General features: G+C 36.1%; 1 protein-coding gene across 1 annotated transcript; it reads right to left on the bottom strand.

Annotated features, from left to right (window-relative positions):
- CLCA4 (chloride channel accessory 4) lies at positions 1–23342 on the bottom strand (the record flags this gene model as incomplete). Its single annotated transcript, XM_042948620.1, has 14 exons — positions 23187–23342; positions 19060–19200; positions 18772–18919; positions 15886–15994; positions 14178–14355; positions 13631–13849; positions 11357–11584; positions 9098–9275; positions 7684–7790; positions 5021–5236; positions 4160–4427; positions 2160–2330; positions 980–1213; positions 1–392 (listed from the first exon to the last, which is right to left on the bottom strand). Coding segments are annotated over exons 1-14 (2745 nt in total), but the record flags the coding sequence as incomplete, so codon positions are not given.
- Between the last annotated feature and the right edge of the window lie 1946 nt (positions 23343–25288).

Genomic DNA, 25288 nt, shown 5'->3' with positions numbered 1-25288 from the left:
AATGGTGGCACCTATAATAGTACTAACAATTGCCACAGATCCAACCACTAACACCACCAAAATAACAATGTTAACCCTGGAATTAGACTGATTTTCATCAGGACTAGGATTTGGAGGACTTTCATCAGGACCTGGTTCTGCTTGAGGAATAAACAAAGCTACTTGTGCAATGTTGGATAGTTTTGATGTCAAATTGCTTTTATCCACACTTTGAATGGCAATAAAGATGTGAGTTGCATTTTCTTCTGAGATATTTCCCTGTTTAAATGCAAAGGTTTCTTTGGAGTTGGCTTCATTTGGTAACAGATCAGTAGTGTTTACTTGGAGAGCATTGTCAAAATTGTCTCTTAGATCCAGAATACTTCCACTTATTCTTATAATATACCGTTGAACTAAGAAAAAAAAATTACATGTAGTTCAGAAACTAGAGCATATAATGTTAAATTCCTTTTTATCTATTCTCCTCAAAATGTTTAGTTATGCAAAGCTTATACGTATAGCCAAAACCTTACTAATTTTTCTATGAGAGCTTAATTCTGATATGCTAAATACTATCTTCATTGTTTGAAAAGTGGGACCGGGTTAAAATGTGTCATGTTTGGGGCGCCTGGATGGCGCAGTCGGTTGAGCGTCCGACTTCAGCCAGGTCACGATCTCGCGGTCCGTGATTTCGAGCCCCGCGTCAGGCTCTGGGCTGATGGCTCGGAGCCTGGAGCCTGTTTCCGATTCTGTGTCTCCCTCTCTCTCTGCCCCTCCCCCGTTCATGCTCTGTCTCTCTCTGTCCCAAAAATAAATAAAAAAAGTTGAAAAAAAAATTAAAAAAAATGTGTCATGTTTGATTGATTTGAAAATATCAGATTATAAAATTAATACTTCACTGGGTAGTCAATTAAAAATTGTTCTCCTCCCACCCACCTTTATACCCTTGCTTTTGCAAAGAGCACCTTTCACTTAACACTACATGTCACTTCATCCTTACCTTTTCCAACATCAAAATTATCTCCTGGTGCTGTCCATGTTAAATTGATCTCATCTCCATTAAGTGTGGCCTCAAGATCTGTGATTTGACTTGGTGGGTACAGATCAGGCAAGGGAAGTTTTGAAATATTTGAAACTACAAATGCACCTCCAGATGCTGTTCTGGTGAAACTCTCCAAGGTTGTGTGAGTATCTTCATCAATTTCAACTCTTGGTGGATTCCCTTCAATTTTCCCTGCATTAAAATTTGCTATATTTAATGGCAAATCTCTACTAGTATTTTTAGAACTCAATGAATTGAATTCCTCATCCTACATCCCCCTGCTCCCTTTTCATACATATACACAATCACATTTTACTAAGTTTGGTGACAAAGTCATAGGCATCCAATTGGTGGCAGATTTTTTTTTTCTTTAGCATTCCTGACTACGATATTGTAGGATAGAATTATATAACATATCGCTTGGAATTAAGGCTGCACTGAATGGGAATAATGTTATATAATTCAATATGTGCCCTTAAAAAAAAGAACTGCTTTATTTCTCAAATTATCTCCAAGCTAGGAATGAACCTGGGTAAATTTTTACTGTTTCCCTTTCAAATGCTTGAGGCAGGTTTTTCCCTTGCTCTCTGCTACAAGTGCTAAGGAATAATAGTTCAAGTTATATTCCAGTTGCCAACAGAGAACCCCTAAAAGTCACAAGGTAAGGAATGGACTGAAGGAAAGCTGACAAAGAATGCATACTTAATCCTTATCATCACCTTACTCTACACAGTTTCCCTTTTGACTTAACAAAACATCAAAATAAGTGTTTACTCATTTAGGTGTTTTTGTGAACTGAATCCAGTATCTATGTGAACTGAAGAATAAATTCTGCCACTAGCTTGTGCTTAGGTACATAACACATTAGCATGTTTTCTTTATCTGAGTTAGAAATTTGACATATTGTTGTTAATATAGGTAAGGTGCTCCAAACTAATATAATAATGGCTGACATTTGTTGAGTGCTTACTAGATGCCAGACACTGTAAAAAGCTTAGCATAATTTGGAGGCAAACACAGTATGACTGAGAACTTCATTTCAGAAATGGGAAAAGCTGTACTTGAGTTGTAAAGTGTTTGAAGCCTTAATCATGTTAACTACAATTATTCAAGCCAGATATAAGATATCATTACTCACCATCCACTACCCATCCTGGTATATATGCGGCTCTATTCAGTGGACGCCTTAAGTTTTGTGTGGTCACATTTGCTCCTCTATAAGCCCGTACTTTTAAGCTATATCTGCCATTTTCTGAATAAGCTATAAAATATCTGGAGTACACCCCATCATTCTTGAAAGAATCAGCACCTTATTATAAAAATGAAGGAATAAAATATTACTGTGAAGAAAAAGAAAAATGTATGCATTTTCTAAGCCAAGCATATAGACTTTATAAGCATATCCTCTTGATTAGGCTCTCTATTTTGTGATTGACCCACTGGGGAATAGTTCTATTATGCTTTACAAACCAGTATCTTCTTTAATTGATATATCTTTTATATATATATATATTTATAAATATATATATATATATAAAATAAGTACCTTTACTTTATCAACTTCTATGCCGATTATTTTAGTACTCTTCTTACCATGTTTTAGCCAAATGGTTTTCTTGCAGTTCTTACTTTACCTAAACACATAATTATGTCATCTCCTGTTAAAAGCAAAAGGATTCACACTAAAAAAATGTATCTTGGCATAACAATTTAATTCTCAGTATGTTTACCTAAAAATTACTTATTTTGACTTCTCTTCAACCACTCTTTGTGTGTGTGTATGTGTGTGTGTGTGTGTGTTGTATCCTCTCCTCTTGTTCTATGATCCATTAACTCTCTGGTCTGATAGTGGAAAACCCCATCTATTATTATAATAAACATTTGGGGAGCTCAGGAATATTGTATCATAAGTTTATGTCTGATATCACCAGTACTAGAGTTATTCATTAAATTACAGACAAATTTCTCAGGGGGTTTAACACTCTAAGATAAAGGTTCTTCAATTGAGGTCCTTGGATGAGCACCATGTGCATGTCTCTTGATCATATTAGGAATGCCAATTACTTAGACCTTCTATGGAAGGGCCTAGCATTCTGTGTTATAACAAGCCCCTCAGGTGATTCCTTTGCAAGCTAAAGTTTGAGAACCCCTGCTCCAAGTCATTATTTATCACCAATACCTTCTTAGGTAAAGGCATTCCAAATTAGCTAAGTAGCCATCTGGTAAAACCTTTAGAAATGAAACAAGATGCTTTAACTTTTAATGTAGCTTGGGAGGGTTTAGGAAAAGGAAAAGTCAGGAAATAGTTGAGGAAAATATTATTATATCAGATGAAGGCACTGAGGTGCACCGAAGAACAATTTTACCTTATAAATTTTTACAGGGCAAACCCTGGTTGATTATATATTGACTGACATTGCAAGACACTGTTAGAAAATTCTGACAACTCAGGAAGTTATCGATATGGTAATTTCCTTGCTTATGGTCCTTTCAAAAGAAGGATCAGTTTCCAGGACAATCCAGAGTCTAGGAAAAAGGTACTATTCACCCATATAGACCACGGCATGGCCAACTCTGTATCTTGTTTCCTGCCATTCAGACCTGGCATCTGATCTCTGGTGATATCTCTTGTCTGTTTGGCTGTTCTACTTGCCCTTGGACCTTAGTTCCCAAGACTGTATGTTGCATTTTTTCCAGCTGTTGGGAATTATTCTTGCCTGTTCTTCCGTCTCTGCCAGGGGCTCAAGTTCTACCATTTAATCCCATCTGGCTGCTTGTGCTTCACTCACTCTGGCTAGACTTTCTGATGATGTGCAACTAAGAAACTTGCTCAGAATTCTTGATGCTGTCCTCAGTCTCCTGAATGAGATGTTCTTGATGAGTAACAGATATTGGTTGTCCAGATGAAAAATAATAATGACAGTAAATAACATTTATTGAGTGCATACTATGTGCAGGACACTTGCTAAGTACTTTGTAGGTTTTATGTGGATAGAATTTCCTGCTGGTTCTGCTGTTCATCCATAATCTGCATCAGTTCTTCTGGAGTCTGTCCCACTGCCCCACAATATTATAGGGACCCATAACATATCCTGAGTTATAAAATTACAGGCTTATTCACAAAAACCTGTGAGTTACCTGCACCGTTATCCAAAAGTTCCAAAACTTCTATTTTTCCGTTACTTGATTCAATGAAAGCAGTCACATTGGCTCCAAGAATTGGTACATGCCCTTGTAGAACTTCTGCATAAACAATCATTGGGCTGGGAAAACTGTTTGTGTCTTTATTCATTTTAGCATTCACTGTGATTGGAGGCACAGAAGAATTTGCTGCCTGAGAATTTACTGTCATAGTCAATGTTTCTGGGTTTGCTTTGGCTTGAAGACTGTATGTCCAAACACCCACCTAAAAATTCAATGGAAATATATTAAATATCCAAGATCAAGCTTTTCTGTGTTTTCATTGTCCAACTCTTAAATACATTTTATAAATATGTTACAGAATAAACAAGTTTTGACAATTTTGAAGGTAAAAGGATGAGAATTGAGGCAGTTTAGATAGGGTATCCTGGCCGTTGTCATGCATGGTGTCTAAACTTTGGGAAATGTCAGCTAGGAAAAATAAGTTTGGGAAAGTTTGCTTTGGTCTTGGCCTTATTCTTTGACCTCAGAGTCCACAGATTCTAAGATCTGGTCGTGCTAATCAGGAATGACTGAATAGCTATCTACACACCAAATTGCACACATTCTCTCTACATTGCTTCTTCAAAGTTATTCTTAGCCTACCTCATTTTTTCTCTTCTCTTTCTCTTAATGCATATGTTCTTTCTTTTTCCTGACTCCATAATTTTCAGGACCACACAGGCATAGAAAGTACATTTTATTTTATTGTAAATTTGAAGATGATACAAGTATTGACACCTATTGTTGTGATAGTAAACAATGTATTTTCAGCTACCAAAACAAATTTGCAAGGAAGTCTAAAAGCTGATTGCTTACCTTTGCAGTTCCTGGAATACTGAGATAGGCCATTTTGGAAACTGTGTCCACTGTGAAATTTCTCATTGGTGTTCCACTGGGGTCCCAGAGAGAAATAATGGGAGACTGTCTGGCCCATGTGATGAGAACGAATGTGTCCTTTCCCACAGTGCTATCAATTATTACAGTGCCGTTCATCCAGGGATTATTGTTGAGTGTTAATCCTTTACTTTCAAGCTGTTTAAATATATTTTAAGAATTAATTACTGGAGAAGAGAGTAATTTTTTCTGTTTTCATTTTTAATGTAGTTTTTAATTTCTGGCCTGAGAACAAGCTTATGTAGGGCATACTACCTTAGGCTTGTGATCTCTGAAAGCTGATTGGGATGTGACAGTTGTCATCAGAAAGTGTAGAAATATAGAGTCTGAGGGAAGGACAGGGTATAATAAAGTCATTAAAGCAGGAGAATGGGTTTTATAGTTGGAGATATGGCCCTGTTATTTTTTTCCCAATTGTCTTTGAGGACACAGAAGAGAAGAATTAGCTATAGGGTGTGCGTGTATCACCCTAAGTTTATCCATCTTCATGATGACCTAAAAAATACTTATTGGTTGTGGCTAGAGTATTTGAATAGAGATACAGTAAAAGGGGGACTCAACGGAGAAAATCAAGATTAGCAAACTATGAGAGAAGCAAACAGGGCTATTTTCCTGATGTGAAATCTTGAAATAATTTTCACACATGATAGAGTGAGTAGCACTGGACAGTAAACATTCCAAGAGGAGTAGAAAGAGGGCAAACTGTTTACAAAGATTGGAATCCTGAGAAGAGATGTGAAAGATAGGACCTTTCTCTGAGAAGAGCTTCAAAGAAAGTTTTTCAAGTCTTTGTGGATAGTTCTCAGTCAAGGAAAGCCAAGTTTATCCACTGATCAAGAAAGTACTTTCTAAAATGTGTCATTTCAGGAATGATGGGAAATCTCATTTCTATTCTAAACCAGTCTTTTAAACCAAAAATCCTCTCACACCAGTGCTTATAGAGGGGAATGAATTCTACCACTGCAACATCATTGCAATCACAAAAATCTCAGTTCTGTGTTAAGTGGACATGGCTTTGAGTAGACCATGTATTATTATTAAGTTAAATCTGAATGAGAGAGACTTTCAGGAAAGTCTAAGAAAATTAGAAAGCTTTGGCTACAGAGTAGTACTAGGGGAAAATAACTGAGTAAAGAGTGAGATGCAGCCTTTTCTCTGTATTCTAACTGCCACCATCCAAATCCAAGTTCTCATCTACTCAGATTATCACAACATACCTCTAACTGTTCTCACGCTTCTCTCCCAAGACAAATTGAGGTTAATCTTTCAAAAATGTGTTTTCTTTTTGTTATTTCTCTACTTAAACTATACACTTTTTGAGTGAGGGATGCAGATCTTTCTGCCCCTTCCACATCATTTATAAAACCATTCTCGAAACTTTAAGCATATCCTGCATGCAAATGTCTCTTTTCTGGATGATTTCCCACATTCTACTTTTATATTTTAAAATTCCTTTGGAACATTCCATTTAATGTCCCACCAGCCCCTCAAAGTCTAAGGTTAAAACAGAGCAGAAAATAATATCCTCAAAATCAGTTCTCCCTTTTTACGTGTCAATTTTGTCATCATTTTCTCAGTCATACAGATGGAAACTTTCAGAAATGTACATTATTCTCCATCATTTTATTCTCCATACACCACCAAGCTAGATCTCAGATGAATTTTTAAACTGTTTTCAGGGCAAAGCTGCAAACCTAACCTCCAAACCAATCAGCACATATTATCTTAACTCTGAATCCTATACCTTCTTGCTCTTCATTGTTGAAGAGTAGAGGAAACTAGGTTTGTCTAGGTGATCATGGCAAGTTGATGGTGGGCAGTGACTTGATGAGCTGTAAGATGGAATACAAGTGATACGCACTTGGTGGGAATGGATATTGATAGAAACAGAATTTTGTAAAAAATATTTTGAAAGAAACAGGCTATGCTGACATTTTACATGGTACATGAATTAAGAATGAAGAAAGGTGTAAAAACTTTTCAATCTAAATACAGAAAATGGTAGTGTTATTGATACGCAAATGAGAAAAGAAGTGGCATTCAGAAGACAGATGAATAAAATAAAAAGCCAGTGAAAAAAGTGGTTGAAGAAGTAAGATAAGCCCTAAATTTGTAGATATGCAATAGTTATTCACTTTCTTTTTTCTGATAAATTATTTCCAAGATACATTGCTTCCATCTCCAAACCAGATTCTTGAGTGAATTCATCTAATTCAAATCTATTTTACAGCAGTGAAGGGTGGGGGAAATCTTGGAAGAATGGAATTTTTTAATGCATTTATAGCAAAATGGATGCTACATTATTGGACAAAATCTATTTTTGGCAGAAAAGTTAACAGTATTCAGTTTTGATGTTATCCCTTAACCAAGCTCTATAGGAAAAGAAAAAGAAAAAGTATATCTGCTACTTCATTACTTAATTTGGCCATATCTAAAGAATAACTTCTATTTCATACTGAGATTTTAATTTTAATTAAAAATTTACTTTGAGAAAAATATAGGACTCAAAACTTTTAACAACTGAATTATTTCTCTTTGTTATGGCTAAGTGTAAACACCAAAATCTGAGGGGTGGATTCTCTGACCTGAAGAGGCTGTTGGGAAAGATCAGTGTTTCCTGATGCAAGGGCCCCAAAAGCATCAATGAGGCCATTGTTCTGGGCTTCATCTGAAGCAAAAAAATGGTTTCCTCCTAAAATGTAAATACATTAAATAGGTTTCTTTCTAGAAATTACATACTTACCACATTAATAACGTAATAGGATAAACAAAATCATACTTTCAGTATGTATTATTAAAATAGAACAAAATCAGTCATGCGTAAAGATTAACAATGAAATATTAATTTAAAGCTGTCATAACTAGAAAATGTAAGCTGCCTTTATACGTCACTGATAGAAATATTCCTGGCTGGAATGCATGAAATATTCATAGAATATGAAAGAAGATGTTACAGTTCCATGTATTAAAGTTCATAGATCTCACAGCCCTTTAGCGTAATTATTCACTTTTATTTAAGATAGTTATAACAATTCTGGCTTTCAGATTTTTCAACCAAAGTGTGTCAGAATCGGTTTAGAAAGCTTAAAGAGCTGTCATATTGAGGTATCCTAACAATAACTGGCAATGGAGAGATAGAAAAATGGTAAGCAATAGAGAAAAGTTCAAAAAAAGCATTACTTTAGAGGGACACTTGGGACAGAAATAAATTTTACAATGGTCACGAAAGTACTTTGAAATAATGGGAATTTGTACAACTAAGCATTAAAAAGCAAGTATGTATTTGGTAGCATTAGAATTCAACCCAATATAATAATTGATATTCATAATATTACAGGTTTTGTTTATTCTACTACATTTAAGAAGGCACTGAAACATCTGGTCTATTTTCATTATATGTCTCTATATCTAAGATAGCATCTTCCCTGTAGTTCATCTAGAAATTTTGTTGTTATTTAGATTTATTCAGCCTGAGCTTCTGTTAATCCCATCTGCTCCCCAACCCTACCCTAAAGCCTCTGCTCTGGTTTCATGGATTTCCCAGTATCTCTCCATGTGCCTTACACTGTCATTCCAACGTGATTTTTTTTGCTCATGACCTGATCATCTTTTCTCACTCCTTTCTTCAGAAGAAGTAAACACCTTGTTCATGGCCCAGCTCAGAAGTCACCTCATCTCTCATGCCTTCTTTCTCTGACTCTGTACAACCCTGGGAGAATTAATGGCTTCCCCTGCTCACATTGTGCTTTATTTCTATATATTTCTCCTGTCATGGAGGGATGCTATCTGATTATGCTATCTGATTAGAAGTTTTATTTGTCTCTTCAGCCAGCTGGACTGTGAGCACCTTGAGAACAGAGAGCAGGTCTAGTTTGACTCTGGTTCCAAGGTCTTGGCATAGCACCCACAGGGCAAGAGCTTGAGAGAAATTGTTCAGTTGTTAGCCTTTACGCTTACACATTGCTGTCAAAGGACAATAATATATAGATCATATTTCACCTGTTAAAGCGCTCATCTCTATGACTGCTTTATCAGCAGATGGTCCCAAAGCAATCAGATGAATGATAGCTCCACTTTGTTTCACTTCATCAATACAATTCTTTGCAGAGTTATCCTCCCCATCAGTCAGCAGGACAATTTCAGATCCATCTATTTGGGGGTGAATTTCTCTAACTACCTGCAAATATAATGACAGCATAATTATAAGTGTTCCAAGATCAAAAGACTTATGGGATATTAGAAAAAATGTGCAAAGAAATTAAAAGTGTGCAGAAGAGATAGCTTCTCTTTTAAAATCAGATTCTGTAATCAACAATTTTTAGGCGAACATAAACATGATTTTATTTTCTGTCTATCTGCCTCGGGAATGCTTGCTCAAATGAAGTTATGTGGGTGCAGGGCTGTGGAAAATTCTATTTGGATTAAATAATAATGCCATCTCAGTCTGAGGACTCAGGTCAACCAGACATCAAAAATATAATTGCAGAATGTGGCATTAAATATGTCTCTGTTTTCTCTGACTGGACTGCTCTCTAACAAACCATTAGTGTATAAAGTCTGTTGCATATACAGCTAGATGCATTAAAACTCCACCTCAACATTTTAAAAAAGTTAATGATTCCAAATTAGGGAACCTTTAATATAAAGAAAAGATATAGAAAGTTCTAAGCAGGTTAAGGTTAGGGATCTTGTTATATAACTTTTGTTTTACTTCTAATAGTAAAGAGCACAAGACTAAGAGTATTGGTGGTGCTTAGAGAATACATGGATTATATTTATTTAAATTGAGTTCTATTTGTGGTTTGAACCCATTTATTATGAAGCCAAACAGTTTGAAACTCACAGTTCTGAATCTAGGTGCCTATAAGAGAGGATAAAAAGAATTTATCCCAGGATAGCAACTATATTTCATCTCTGACAGCTTTAATTCGTAGTGGATTCTTGGTACACCATTTTGAGAAACTGAGTCCATACCAAAGGGAAACAAAAGACAGATTATCAGTGGCTTTCGTGAATTCGGAGTGGAGGTGTGTGTAGATTTGTAGAAGAGGGTTTGGAATTTAGATACTTGTAATAAAGCTGGCGTCAGGGAACAAAGGGACCAGCTTCATTTCAATTTTTTGCATGTTTTTAGACAAATGATGGCTAATATATGTTGTAATATATGTGAAATATGCTTTGACATACATTAAAATCACACTAAAAATAGGAAATTCTTTAATACATTCATTGCATTTATACAGCATCCCCATCACATTCCCCCTGCATGTTTGGGTGAAATATATAATATATTTGTGAATCTTATTTTTATCCAAATGTATATGACCTTGTTCATTATTATGGCATTTGTGAAATATATATATTTACTCTCTATAAAAGATATTGTTCTACATACATAAATGTAGTATTTCATTTAACCTTCATAATAGTCCTATGAGGTAGGCATTCTTGTTTTCCTATATTCCATAGATAAGGCACTGGGAATCCAAAGAGACTGAAAACTTTACCCAAGATCACTTAGTAAGTAGTAGAGCCAGTACTCTGATGTTACTTCCTGACCCTATGACTAACGGCCCCTGCTACATCTACTTTAATAAACATCAGTTTTCCCCAACTTAATGTCACAGAAACTGAAATGAAGATTGGCCCAAAATGGAATCATACCATATAACTTGCTTCATTGTCTAAAAAAATTGAGTTTTGTTGACCAAGCACACGTATTTATTTAATACTTATTGAGCACTGACTACTGCATGGTGTACCAAGACAGAAAAAGTCCCTGACCTCATTGGGATTATACTCTAGTGGCATTTTAATAGTCAGTTATTCATCCATTTATTTATTGATTTACTGATCCATTAAAAATCATTAAATGAATTTTTTTCTATGGGCTTAGTTCATCCTGCACTTCTTAGGATTAGTCATGTTAATATTAGGCAGCAAGTATGTGTGGCAGCATTTGACATAAAAATGTCCTAATCATAAAAAAAGAAAGAAACTAGGTAAGGGGGATTAAAAGGTACCCAATTGCAGTTATAAAGTAAATAAGTGATGGAGATATAATGTACAGCATAGGGAATATAGCTACCAATATTGTAATAACTTTGTATGATGTTAGGTAGTAACTAGACTTGTCATGGCGATCATTTCATAATGTATAAAAATATCAAATCACTCTGAAACTAATACGATATTGGATGTCAGTTATACTTTAATTTTTTAAAAAAGAACAAACTATATTTGCAATATGATTTTCACCTGAAATGCTGATTTAATTCCGGCACAGATGGAAGTTCCTCCATTAGCTGCTGTAGGTAAGCTCTCCAAGAGCTTGTTTCTTTCTTTGCTGCTTATTATTTGGATTAGATTACTTTTCACATTGGCACTACTATCAAAGTGCACCATCCCCACCCAGGATCCATTTTCAATGGTCTGCAGCAGGAAGTGTTTTGCTGCTTGGTTCATTCGATTTAGGCGATTAAAACTCTGAATAAAAAAAAATCAAGAAAACAACCAAGGGGTTTTCAATTGGAAAATAATTGCAGATCACACAAAATGAGTGAATAAAATTTGTCATTGATTTTTTATCAATGGTAATTGGTATTATTAAAGAAGACAATTTTCTTTTAATTGATAAAATTGAAAAATATTGTTGTATTATGGAACACATATGGTATAGTAAGGAACATAGGCTTTAGCTAGAGCTGATTCTTGGCTGCTAAGCACCCAAATTAGAGGTGGAGGGTAGGGTGGGGGTTGGGTTGCAATTGTGAGGTGATGACTTACCACTTAGAGACTGCCTAATAACTCCTGAGATCCTCTGTTCCAGTTGTATCAAGATGAAACCACTCCCCAGGTCCCACAGTATCAAACCAGACTTATCATGGACTCCATCTAGAAATGGAAGTCTCCCTATCCACTTGGGGACATCCCAAAAGATGAAACTTACTCAAGCTGCAGCTATATTTTGAGAGGCCCAGTCCCTACCGCCCTCCCCGCCTTACCTCTTCTGCTTCTAACCTCTCCCCACCACTTCCCCACCAATGGATTAATTGGAATTGGTTCTTTGACAACTCATTAAAACTCACATCCCTCTTTCCTAGGTGAATGCTCAATGTAAGCCTCTTCGTACGTTTGTCTTTTCCAGTTCCTCAACACCAACTGATCTGTGAAACCTCCCCCCAACACACATCCAAATTTCCCTCTGAACTCTCTAGAACCAACCCACAGTGAAAAACTTCTCTTACATTTCCATCTTTGAGGGCTCTCTCTCTACCACTTTGTTTTACCTTTAAACTTAGCTTTACCCGCATCTTGTCCAAAGGAGGCTGCTCATCTTTTCCTAATAAGGAACTCTATCTCTCCTCAGCAACACTTCCTAGAACACTTCTATGTATAGGTGTCTAGCATTCTGATGTTCTTTCTGAAACTTGCTATTGAGGATTATTTCATTCAGCTGCACCATCTTCTGTGCTTTTCAGTAACCATTCAACTGAGTGGTTTGTTGGAGACATTCACCTTGATCTTCAGCGTGCTCTGTTCTGCTTCTAATGTGACATCCTTCTGGGTGCCTTATCACATTATGTTTGCTCATTTGTAATCCATTTCAACAATTATTTATTGAGTGCTTATATGAGATAAACACTATTTTAGGTAACAGGGATGCAAAGATGAGTAAGACACTGTTTTAAGTCCTAGAGGAGCTCCCAGTCTAGTGGGAGAGAAACGTGTAATTACAATATGATATATAGTAATAGAGGTTTGCACAGGTCATTACGGGAAACCAGCAGAAGACCCATTAGTCCAGTCTAGAAGCCCAGCCCATCTTCTCCTGGAGGAAATGGGTGCCTCTACCAAACTTGAACAATATGTATGAGTTAGCCAGGTAATGGAAAGGGAGAGAACATTTTCTCTATTCAGCAGCGAATTCTTCAAGGATGTGAGTTTGTACTCCTAGACCCTGGCACAATGCCTTCCATTCCTTGAATGATAGTAGAGGGAATAAATGGCTGAATCTGACTGTATCTTTATTATGGTGGTACTTTTGGTCTGTGGCTTCGAGCATAAAGGGGTCATTTATATAGATGATGCAAATAAGGTAAAAGCATGTTAACAGTTCTCCTGGTTGATTTTGTTCCTTGACTTGGAATGGAGTTCAGAGGCCCCAATCTACTCTCTCCTTATGTCTGTTAAGGATTTCCAGTAGATAACAGAGACAAGGTTAGAAAGAATGTCCATATTAAAAATCTTTAGTACTGATCTTCTAACTAAGGCTTTACTAAAGGATCTAAAAGTACTCCTCAATAAACTCTCCATTTTCTGGGGTTGGATATTGGGCTAGATCTTTTTAACTCCATTGCCACACTTTTTCATTACAATATTCACTGCCACTCTTGAGATCATGATCATAGGAGGTAACAGTATTTATGCCACCATGCAATTTAGAACAAGCAGATAGTGTTTAGAGTATTCTCAGCTATTCAATCACTTTCATGTCCCTATATCCAGGAACAAATGGGCCCACAGACTTACATTCATGCTTCCAGACTTATCAAGAACTAAGCACACAATTCTTTCTCTGATCTTCAGCAATGAGAAGACAGGTGGAGGGGGTGGTGCCACCATAGATGTTGTGTTCTTAAAGTCCTCAGAATTGCTGATCACCTCCCATGTACTTCTGGAATTGCACATTTTGTTTTGTAGGCTTGGAGCTTCTTGGTTATGGGTTTTTTTATTACAGAATTCAACAACCTAAAAGATTAATAAAATGAAAAAAACCTTTACATACAATGTATTTAAAAATTCAACTACAAATCTGAAAAATAAAAAATGTTCTTGGCAAACATGTTGTTTACTTAATGAAAGAAGATTCACTGAGGAATCATATAATAGTAATATGCATTTTGAATAATTGTAATAACAGGTAACACTAGTTGAGTGCTTACTATGTGCCAGTTAATGTTTAAAGAACTCTATATTAATATATCTAATCTCTCAGGAAACCTGCACAGGTATTTTGTAAACTTGATAACATATCCTTTGAATATATATGCTCTGAACTCACAATTGGCATACTTACAGAATTAATACCTTGCATAAACATTATGGATGCCTTTTCAGTTTGATCTTTATCAGGGAAGAATTGACAATCTTTTTCATACAGTTTTGTCTTAGAATCAATTCTGCATCCTCTAGTTGTACAACTGTTCCCTTGACACTTATAAACTCTATTTATACCAGTAATACCTGTCGAACATCTGAAAATATATAATAGTTAGTCTTTGAGGCAACTTAACAATAAAAATTTTTGAAAATATTAAGTAATCTTTCCATCAAGGTTTTGTTTGTTCTTATTTATGTACCGCACACATCTTGTTTTTGGCAGCAACATTTAAGTGTTCCTATCAGAGCAGTTACCTGTTTTTCAAGAAATTGCAGAAAGAAATTTTAAGTGGGATGTCTAGTATATGTAATGGCTGAGTTCCCTGTTGGGATTAAAGTTGCTGCCTGTTAATCCCAATGGCTGGGGAGTCCCCTTTTCCAAATATCTCTTCTGGTGGCCTTGTGATCACTGCAGGCATCTGGACACGGCAACTTGTGAAAACACTTACTCTTGGTGCCACCTTAGCTTGAAGTTCTTTGTAAGATTCTTCTCAAAGAAAATATCTCCAAAAGAATGGGATGTGGCATAGCTACAAATATTTTGTTTTTTCAAGGAGCATTTTTATCTAAAGCAAAATGTGGCTTGAAGGAAAGACTAAGGTACTGCCTAGGACAGTAGTCACTACTGGTGGGGTTATTTTAGACGTATGTTTTATTGCATGGAATTGGCCACAGGTAGCAGTGATTACAATAAATATGCTGGAATGTGAATATTATCCCATCTTTTCAATGTGTTTCCATTTCAAATTTAAGAAGCAATTACTAGATTTCATTCAGTTATTTAGAGTCTCCTAAATATGTGTATGCCTCTTACTCCCCAGAACTCCATGAACATAATGTTATCTACATTAACAACCATGATGAATATTCTTTAGCAGAGACTAGACATTTAGGGGGAATATGGTGTAAACAAATGTAATCAATGTAATACTCCTTAAATATGTGTGCTGCAACTGGTGAAACAAATGGGCAAAGGAAGGGACTTCAATGAAATCAAGTATCTTTCAATTTGTGCATTTTTGATAAGTCCACAGACCTTGCAGGGCATCTAAGATTGAGTAAGCTGATGGCATCTAATTTTAAACCAATTACCAACAACCATTTTGCTCTATTGATCTTAGAACTAACAGGATTGTCTATTATTAACTGTGTTGTTAGATTGGTATTTTTAAATGAATTTTACAAAACCCAAGAAATCCTTGATTGGCCCTTTGAAAGTTGATTTCTTATTGAGCTTACATTTACCACTATTTTAATCACTTTTTTCATTCTTGTGTAGTATAAATTATTTTGATTTGCCATATACTATACAACCCTTTACACAGAGTACAACTCCAGCACAAATGAGTTCTGGCAGCTATGGTAGAGAGGTATAAAAATATGCCAAATCGCTACCAAATGCTCTTGAAGTTATGTGTATTTTGAATGGAAAATCAGCTACTTTAAGGTACATCTTCTAAAAACAAAACAAAAACAAAAACAAAGAAACAGACACACTGTTTTGTGATATAGCATCTATTATCTGCATCGGGATAAAAAAAAATTATTGGCATTTAAAAGAAATAAAACTAAGGTAAATAAGAAGATATAGCCTGGAGTAATTAAGAAAAGTTCAATGTTCATACCTTGTTGCTTCAATTTTCTTTGACTTAGCACTGTAGAAAGGCTCATCTTCATTGTACTCATCAAATACTCCCCAGCGGAGATGGGCCCACTCATGGACAAGCAGTCTATCTGTAGGAAAATATTTCAAATATATGATCATAATTCAAGTGACAAAATTTGTCCCTCAAATATTTTAACAAACTGTTTCAGTCAAAAAGTTATATTTAGGTTTTAAATAACTGCTAACATTTGTATTTTTATTTATAAAAAACATGTTGCATTACATTATATAGTATATTATGTTTTTATTACACAACATGTTACATCAAGAAAACATTTATGATATGTATGCTATGAGCAAAATAGTCTGAGCTTTGGCTTTTGGGGGGCAAAAAGTCTTAGTTGTTACAATGGTTTTTAGCGCTACAAAGCTTGCTTTTACCAAACCATAAATGGATATATAACATATCTTTGGTATTAATATTTCACTAGGATGTGATTAGTTAAAAGATGTGAATGGCTCAGTCAGTTGAGTGTCCAACTCTTGATTTCAGCTCTGGTCTAATCTCACAGTTTGTGAGTTCAAGCCCTGGGTCCGAGTCTGTGCTGACTGCGTGGAACCTGCTTAGGATTTTCTCTTTCCCTTTCTCTCTGCCCCTCCCTCCCTTTCAAAATAAATAAATAAAGTTAAAAAAAAAGTCTATAAATTCTCTTGAGGGAGTGGATAATGAAAAAAAAAGCGTTGAAAAACACTGCTATAGACCATAGATAATTTGGGGGGATGTCCAAATAAAGTGATTAATTTATAGTACTTAACACATAAAGCATTGATTATGTGAAAATAATTATTATTAATTATACATATTTAGCATATGTTATTACTAGAAAATACAAAGTACTAGGCTCTAGGCACTAGATATGCGAAGTACTAGGTACTAGGACATACAAAGATGAATAAGATGTAGTCTTTGACTAGGAAAAGCTCAAAGAGAGGGATTTGGAATTAAAAAAAAATTTTTTTTCTGCTAAGGATTTTAGGGTAAATGGAAGAATAAAGGTAAATCCATAGCTTGAAATGCTGGAAGGAGAAACAAGTAGATTTCAGTTTTAGCAATATTAGGAAAAACTTCAGAGGAAATAGCAATGGAGAAGAGGAATTCAGAAATATGTTTGTTCTGCTACCATGTGTATTTCTCTAACTCAAATTAACTCAGGAGATCTAAACATAGAGGGGAAGTGTCAGAATTATGCAAAAGTCACATTTCTTCTTTAAGTCCTTACTACTCAAAATATGTTCATTGGACCAGAAGCATCAGCATCACCTGGCAGCTAACAAGAAATGTAGAATCGTAGACCAACTTTAGATCTACTGAATCAGAATCTGCATATTAACAAGATCCTTAAGTTACTACTCTATGCATTGAACTATAAAAACACTGGCTTAAGGTTTTCTAGGCAAATGGAAACATTAGAAGGAAAAAGCCTCTCTCTCATGCCCACTATAATTTGCTAAGAGAGTAGATTTCAGGTGCTATCACCACAAACATGAAATAAAAGGGAAAGGGAGGGTAGGGAACTATGTGAGGAGATGATATGTTAATTAGCTTGACTATAGGGCTCTATTTTCTCAATCAAGACATCTGTTGATGTGACTGAAAAGGGTAGTTAGAGATCTTGGGAAAAATGGTAGAAGTTTTAGAACAGCTGCTATGGGGAAGGAGAAAGGAAGCCAAGAAGAGACAAGTACAAATATTGTTGCATAACTTTGAGGGCTTCCCTGAGCTTGGGAAATCTGCTTATATAATGATATCATTAGTTTTATAATTTTCTTTAATAGTCTTGGAAGTACATTAACAGAAGCCAAAGAAAACTGGCTGGAAACTCAGTACACAGGATTTGGCAAGTTGAATGAAACATAGTATATGAATGGTGAGGGATTTGAGGTATTTATACTTATAGTTGAAATAACTAATTTTGCTGGATATGCCAGCTAGAAAAGAGAGTATATCTTAGAAAGGTGCAAAGGATTAGAGGTGTCAAAGAGAACAGTCATGGTCAGGCTAAAGTTTGAGGGAGAGATAAGATTAGGTTGGGATGGGATGGTATGGGATGATGGAACTTTCAAGTTGGGGTGGAGAATAGGTCTAGGTGACTGAGGACCAGGGCTAGGTGAATGTTTGACAGAAACAAGAGACTTAATGTGTGCTCATTGGAAGGGCAGTGGGAGAGAGAGATTGTGGGGTATGTGGATTTAGGTAGGTTTTCACTTAGTAGTGGCATGTGAGTTTGATCTTCCTTTAACAATGATTTGCATTTTTTAAATGCAAAACAGTATACTTTAGTTCATTTGAAACAATGATTTTTAACTTTTAGATAGAACTAGATGAAATTGTCCTTGATCTAGTTAAAAATAATCACTTATAGACATGTTCACCTGGTTTAGCCAAATAGGTTGCTTAATAATATCAGCAACTAACAGCCTATGAATGTTTTCTCTTGGCCAGAAACTGACATCCTGGCTCTTTTCAGCTTGCCATACATCAGTCTTCCATGGAGGCGGCTTATGATTGATTAATATCCAGCTGTGGAGAACTGAAAAAAATTAAATCTAAAAAGTACACCCTAAAAATTTTATTATTGCCCTGTGTTCAAATTTCTGTTGATGTTGTACTGAGTATCTAACTCAGTGTTCACAACAATTCTACAAGACAGGAAACTTTTATTTACTGTATTATAGGAAATAAGAACAGAGAAACTAGGTCATTTGTCCAAGGTCACACACAATTGGTAAGTCACTATTTGAATTTAGAGACTCTGGCTCCAAGGCTTGGACACATCCATAACCTGGATACAAAGATGCTTGTTAGAGTCATTTGCAACACATGTATTCTAACAAAAATTCCTACCTGATGGTCCATATTCATTTTGTTTTTTTCCAAGTACAAAGTCAGGGGTGAAATGAATGTATTCTCCTTTTTCTTCACAGGCTGTGAACTGTCTGGTATATGGTTCATCTCTACCTGGGAGGGCAGGTGGTGCAACTAAAACATCGGCCTGAGAATGTTTAAAAATATTTTTAAAACATCAGAAATAGAAATGATAACAGTCTTAAACACTCTAAGACAATCAATGTGCTGAAAAACTGGGGATCACCAGAAAATACAACTTTTTAAAAGAAGCTTTTTGACTCTTACGTGTTTGTAGCTTTCATGTTTTGGCCTCTTGTATTGTGAGTTTTCCTTCCAGCTGTTAGGAATTAGTATTGATACATTTTTGAAAAAAAATCTTTTTTCTGTGGCTTCAAACAGGTAAGTAGAAGCTGTAGTCACCATACCCTATTGTTAAAGGAAAAAAAAATGTGAGTATGGCCAAGTAGCAATGGACCAAATGGGCAGAGTTTCATCACCGGCATTTCCCAATTTAAGAGTGGACACACAAAGCAACTGACTAGGGAGCAGGTCTCTGCCTCAGAGTTCCAGTTCTGCCACCTGTCAGTCCAAAATTATATGTTAATCTTACACATCACAGGCTTTGAATTTTCTGTAACCCTTCATCAAAGGGCAATTGCTTCTCTTGAGTGTTAAAAGAAATTACATAAAATGACAAAGACACAGACTTCAGAGTCATCTACTGGGTTCCAATATTGGTATTAGTACCTTCTGGGTAATAGAGGTTGGACAGTTTAACACTCCGAAGCTCAGTTTCTTCATCTCTTAAATGGACTATTACAACCTTTCTTTAGAATTAACATAAACATGAAATGAGTTATAAAGTGCTGTACACGTAGACGGTCATAAAACTGTCTGATATCATCACTGTTAATAAGTCTCATTACAGAGCAGCCTTAGCTGATGCAAGCTGAGGAGAACAGTCTGTAGCAATGGATCTTAGGGAGAGGTTTTTTATTATACTCCCAACCCCCAGGAGAGACAGTTGGATTGGGAACTGGGGAGTGGAGTGATAGCAAAATTCATAGGAGATGCAGAGCTTTGTAAATCATAGACAGAGCTTGATGCTCTGCCAACAAGATAAAAATAGTATCACTTTATACTGTTCAGTATCCTGAACCCAAAGGTATAATGATTAATAAGGGAGATAGTCCCTTTCTAGAACTCACTGTCTAATGGGGGAAATGGATGAATGCTTCTTAATGGAGATCTATTCTGCATAATCAAAACTACTGAATAATTGAAGGATATTGGGTGCTAGATGAAAATGTCAAACTCTTCATCTTGTCGGCAGCATTCCAGTCTGCAGTGTTGTTTCCTTCATGGTGGGCTCTTTTCCTCCATGATGCTTCCTGACTTGACATAAGCCCACAATAGAATTTTTCTTCTTCAGGAATCCCAGGACTCTGTATCTTGTTCTCTTGAAGAGTCCAGTGTGCTTACTCAATACATTAAATAGATCAGCAAACTAATTGGGTTTAGAGCCATGGATCAGTCAGAAGCCAGAGTGCACAGAACTGAAGACCCAAAGAACTGGCTAGGAGTTAGTAAAAGGGCTTCAGAGATCTCTTAAAGTAGATTGGAAATTACTGGCCTAAAGCAACTTTTCTCTAAGGATGGCTTTCCTCCTTTTTTTTTTTTTTTAATATTCAGATCTCACCAGTTGTCACATTTTGCTTCAAGTGACGACTATCTATGTTTCTATGAGATAAAAATATATAGGGTGATTTGAATTGTGGTGAGTATTTGAAAAGTAGGGTTGCTACGTTTGTGTAGGTTGTGCATTCTACAACTCCAAGGGATTCCATTTACTTTGTAGTTTCCATAGCTCTATGCATCTGCCTTGGGTAGTGGTATGTTCTGAGGTCATTGAGGGGTTTCGTAGATCCTATGTCAGATGACTATGATCCCCTAGGGCATACTAGGGTAGCTAATAATGATTCTCATAGGCTTTCCAAGGAAAATTTCTGTAACATTCCTTCTAAATTCCATCTCAGAATTCCTATAATATCCTAGTTGGATCAAAGATGATTAATATTATCAATATTTCAAAAAATAAGTACTTTCAAACCAAAAAGACACATGAATAAAAGGAATAAGGAAAGGTGACAGTTAACATCTCAGGTTATGAATTGTGAGTTAATTCAGCATGAATGTTATTATGGTCAGATGGTATCCCCAGAGTAAGGTTATATCTACAAGTTGATTCACTAGTTACAAAAAAAAGAGTAATTTTTGTCATCTTGTACAAGCCAGAACTCAAACCCACATCTGTCAGCCTTCAAATCCCATGGGTTGGATCTCAGCTCTAATTGTGCTATTTAATGTGATCTCAGAAAAAAATATTTACTCTACAAATACCAGTTTTTTCTTCTGTATAATGTGGATGAGAGAATTTTACAAGGTTGCCTGGTAATATAAATGCAAGGACTGTTCAGAGGGCTGGGAGAATGTCAGGAAACATTGTGTAATCTAGGCATATCTACTAATAGTTGAACTTTTACTTGTGGTGTTTGATAGAGGACATTTTAATATTTTTTTTTGCCACTGCAAAGTAATTTTTCCAAATACTGACTTCTGATGGTCAGAAAAGTTTGAAACTGATTCTTCCTGAACACTAAGAAGCCATCATGCAGAATTAGCTGAGACACGGTCAACCCTATCTAGAATGAACTGCTATTGAAGCCTGTGTTCTTCAGTAAAAGAATTTTTATATCCCCCTGGAATTCAAAAGGTATCAACAAATGAACACTGCTATTCTGCAAGAGTTTATTCAGAGTGAATGATAAATGGCAGCCACAGAATCACCATCTCACCACCCAGGTCCAGCCCATCAGTCTCTAATGGATAGCAACACACATGTAAAAGGCCAAATCAGTGAGCCTAAGGACACAGTACTAGAGGAACTGAATGTAAGGAATTAGTAAATGTTGATGTCAGGAGAGCTGATTTGCACGGCTGTTAACACCAATTTCTATTGCATGAAATGTTACAGTTGGTAGAAACTTTAGAAATCACATTTCTCCTTTTAGGCTTGGAGCCTTTCTCTTCTCCATCTGCACTTTATAGTGAACTCATTTATTACCATGGCTTTAAATCTTGTCTACATGCTGATGAGTCCCCAGTTTTTATCTCCAGCCAGTTTTTCCCCTTGAATTCAGATTCTTATCTATATCTATGTGTGTATCTAATAAGCATCTCAAATTCAAAACGCCTCAAACTAACTCCTGATCTCCCATCTGCCACATTATTTTCACTTATAGTCTACCTTTTCAACTGATGATAATTCCATCCTTCCAAGTGTTCAGGCCAAAAGCCTTGGAGTCTTCTTTGACTTCTATTTTCCCTCCTCCTCTCCACCTCCCCACCCCCCATCTAAACCATCAGCAAATTTGTCTATAATACCCTCAGAATATGTTCATCATACCACTTTAATGATCTCTACCACAATATCCCTGTCCTTCATCATCATTACTTCTCACCTGCAACTGCTTCCTACCTGCACCACATCTCTGTGCTGCAATGAAACTTATGTAGGATGAGTGACAAGTGTAAGCCCTCTACAGAATTTCTTCAATACTGCAGTCAGAGTGATCCCAGAACATGCATGAGAGAGCACACTCCTCCTCTGCTCAGAATCCTTTCGTGGATTCCCATGGCACTCAGAAGTAAAAGCTCAAGTCTTTCCAGTGGTCTGGGTCCTCTATGTCTCCATGTTGGGCTCTCCCACCCTTCTTCCTGTTCATCACCTCCTGATGGTCACTTCAAGCATGTTTGCTTTACCTACTGTTCCCTCCCCGAGGTTTTCAATGGGTTCTTCCCTCACTCATCTCAGGTCTCCGCTCAGATGTCTGCATCAACAGTGAGGTCTTTCCTGACTGCCCTACATGAAATAGTAATGAACATTCTCCTCCCACCCAGCTCCAACACTGCCTATCCCAATATGTTGATTTTTTTTACTTCATGGAAACCTATTACCATCTGACCTGCTATACTTTTACGTGTTTTTATTATCTATATCATCTAAAAAGAATGTGTACTGCACGAGGGTAAGGAATTGTTCACTGTTGTCACTCCCTGACATGTCATAAGTATTCATTAAATAATTGTTTAAAGAACAGATGAGTCCAACTGTTCATTTACAGATGAAGAAACTGAGGATCAGGAAGGCCCTGTGCCCTGTCTTTGGTCTTATGGTGAGACAGGGTAGAACTCTATTAAAACTTTCCATTCCCTCTGCCACTCCGGTATTGTCTTCACTGTACCATGCTGCTTTTAAACTTCCTGTAGCATTCAGAAGTTTCCATAATAATTAACTACTAACTTTTTTCTTCTCCACAATTCAAACAGAAGAAATCCAATTTTTTTCTTACCTTTATCTCTTCAATTATTTTTCCATCTTCTGGCACATGAGGGTCTATAGCGATGATAATGCCTTCATAGCCATTGTTATTCAGCTGAACAAGGGAAGTATTGGACCCCTGCAGCAGGTATAGGACTAAGAGGAAGACAAAATCTAATAACCCCATTGTTCTTGTCAAAGCATTCCTGGCCCCAAAGTTGGTTTGTTCAAAGGGTTTTTCTTTTACTTTGTTTCTCTCTCCATATATATAGCCCTAAACCTTATCAATGTCAGCTGATAATAGGACGTTGCTTGTATAAAGGTCAATGTTACATATGTAAAATGTTTGATGTCAGTTTATGTAATCATTTTATTGTATGTTATTATAAAAGTGATCTAAAACATAGAAGAGATTGATCTTTTTATAAAAAAATTACACATATTCCTCTTGGAACTTTTTTTTATATTTTCTAATTCTGGTTTATTTCCTACATATAGACATATAACTTGTATTTTCTGTACAGTACAATGTAAAAGTTAAAAAAAATTTATAATGAAATGAGTAGAAAAAATAATGGTAAGATTGTTATTCAGTTTTACAGAGAGACTTAATAATTATTTAGATTATTTCCAAAGTATAAATAATTGAAGAGAATGTAAGATTATTAAATATAAATAACACCAAATTAGGTAAGATGGCCTTGAAACTTAATTTAAAAATTTAAAGACTTTGACAAATTAAAGAAGATTTGATAGTTATTATATTTAAAAATCCTGTTTAGTAAACAATGAATAGAATGTTTTTATATACGTATATCAAAAAAGTCTGGTATGTGCTAATTATTATTGAAGCAGAATGAATAATTTTGATAGTTAACATTTATTTAGTGCTTACTAGGGCAGAGATTCTCTCTCTTAATTTTCACTGTAACTCTCTAAGGTAAGTATGAATATAATCTTCATTTTATGCATGGGGAAACTGAGGCACACAATTTCAGTAACTTGCCAAGATTACATACATAGCAAATGACAGAGTCAGGATCTGAACACTGTATTCTTACCCCAAAGCCCATGGATTTAATTACTTCACAATAAGGCAATATGATTTTATAAGGCAAACAATATAATAAGATTTTTTCTTTTAAAAAGGAGAAAGGGGTTAGTTTTGGAACTGTAAAGATGAATAAAAAATGTCTAATTCTAAAGCAAAAGGAAACAGAACTCATCAGAAACCAAAAAAGAACAAGAAATAGAAGACCAGAAAATACATTTTTTTTATGTTTATTTTGAGAGGGAGAGAGACAGAGCATGAGTGGTGGAGGGGCAGAGAGAGAGGGAGACACCGAATCTGAAGCAGGCTCCAGGCTCCAAGCTGTCAGCACAGCCCCTATGCAGGGCTCAAACTCACAAACTGCAAGATCATGACCTGAGCTGAAGTCAGACACTTAACCGACTGAGCCACCCAGGCTCCCTGAAAATATCTTTAAAAGAAGAGTTTCTGTAGGAGGAAATCATGTTGCATTCTCAAAAGACAGCATCTTTAAGAGAGGCATTTTATCACGTGCCCAGACTTTGACCTCTTAGGCAGCATTCTATACCATCCTTCCATTCCCTCATGAATATTATGGGGTAATTTTACATTTATGAAATTAATATGTTGTACAAGATACAGGATGGAGCTGTTACACTGGCAACTCTAGGGAAATGTGATTACTTGGAGGCGGTAGGGGTTGAGCATCAAGAGATATATCTGAGGCAGTCTTTCCCTGGTTCCCTTGCTGACCTCTCTTCTATTGCCCCCTACCTCTCCCTGAATTCCAGCTTGGGGTCTTCAAACAAACCAAGCATGCACCCATCCCATGGAGTTGGTGCTCAGAAAATTGTTTTTGACTGATGGACTGACTGAATTAGTAAATGGTTATCATTTTAACCCCAAATAATGACATATCACAATACTTAAATAGAAGCTTGTTCAAAACCTTTGAAATGTTGGAGAAACCAGAAGCACTCAGGTCCCCTTTAACATTTGTGTGATATTTGAGGAGGTGCTATTACTCTCTCACTAAAATCAGGAAACTCCTGTTTATTAGGTTGGAAGAGAGCTGCTTCATCTTTGCCACAGGAATTAGGAAA

This window comes from Panthera leo, chromosome C1 (assembly GCF_018350215.1).
Source record: "Panthera leo isolate Ple1 chromosome C1, P.leo_Ple1_pat1.1, whole genome shotgun sequence".
Taxonomy (NCBI): Eukaryota; Metazoa; Chordata; class Mammalia; order Carnivora; family Felidae; genus Panthera; species Panthera leo.
This window is presented reverse-complemented; position numbering and strand designations above follow the sequence as displayed.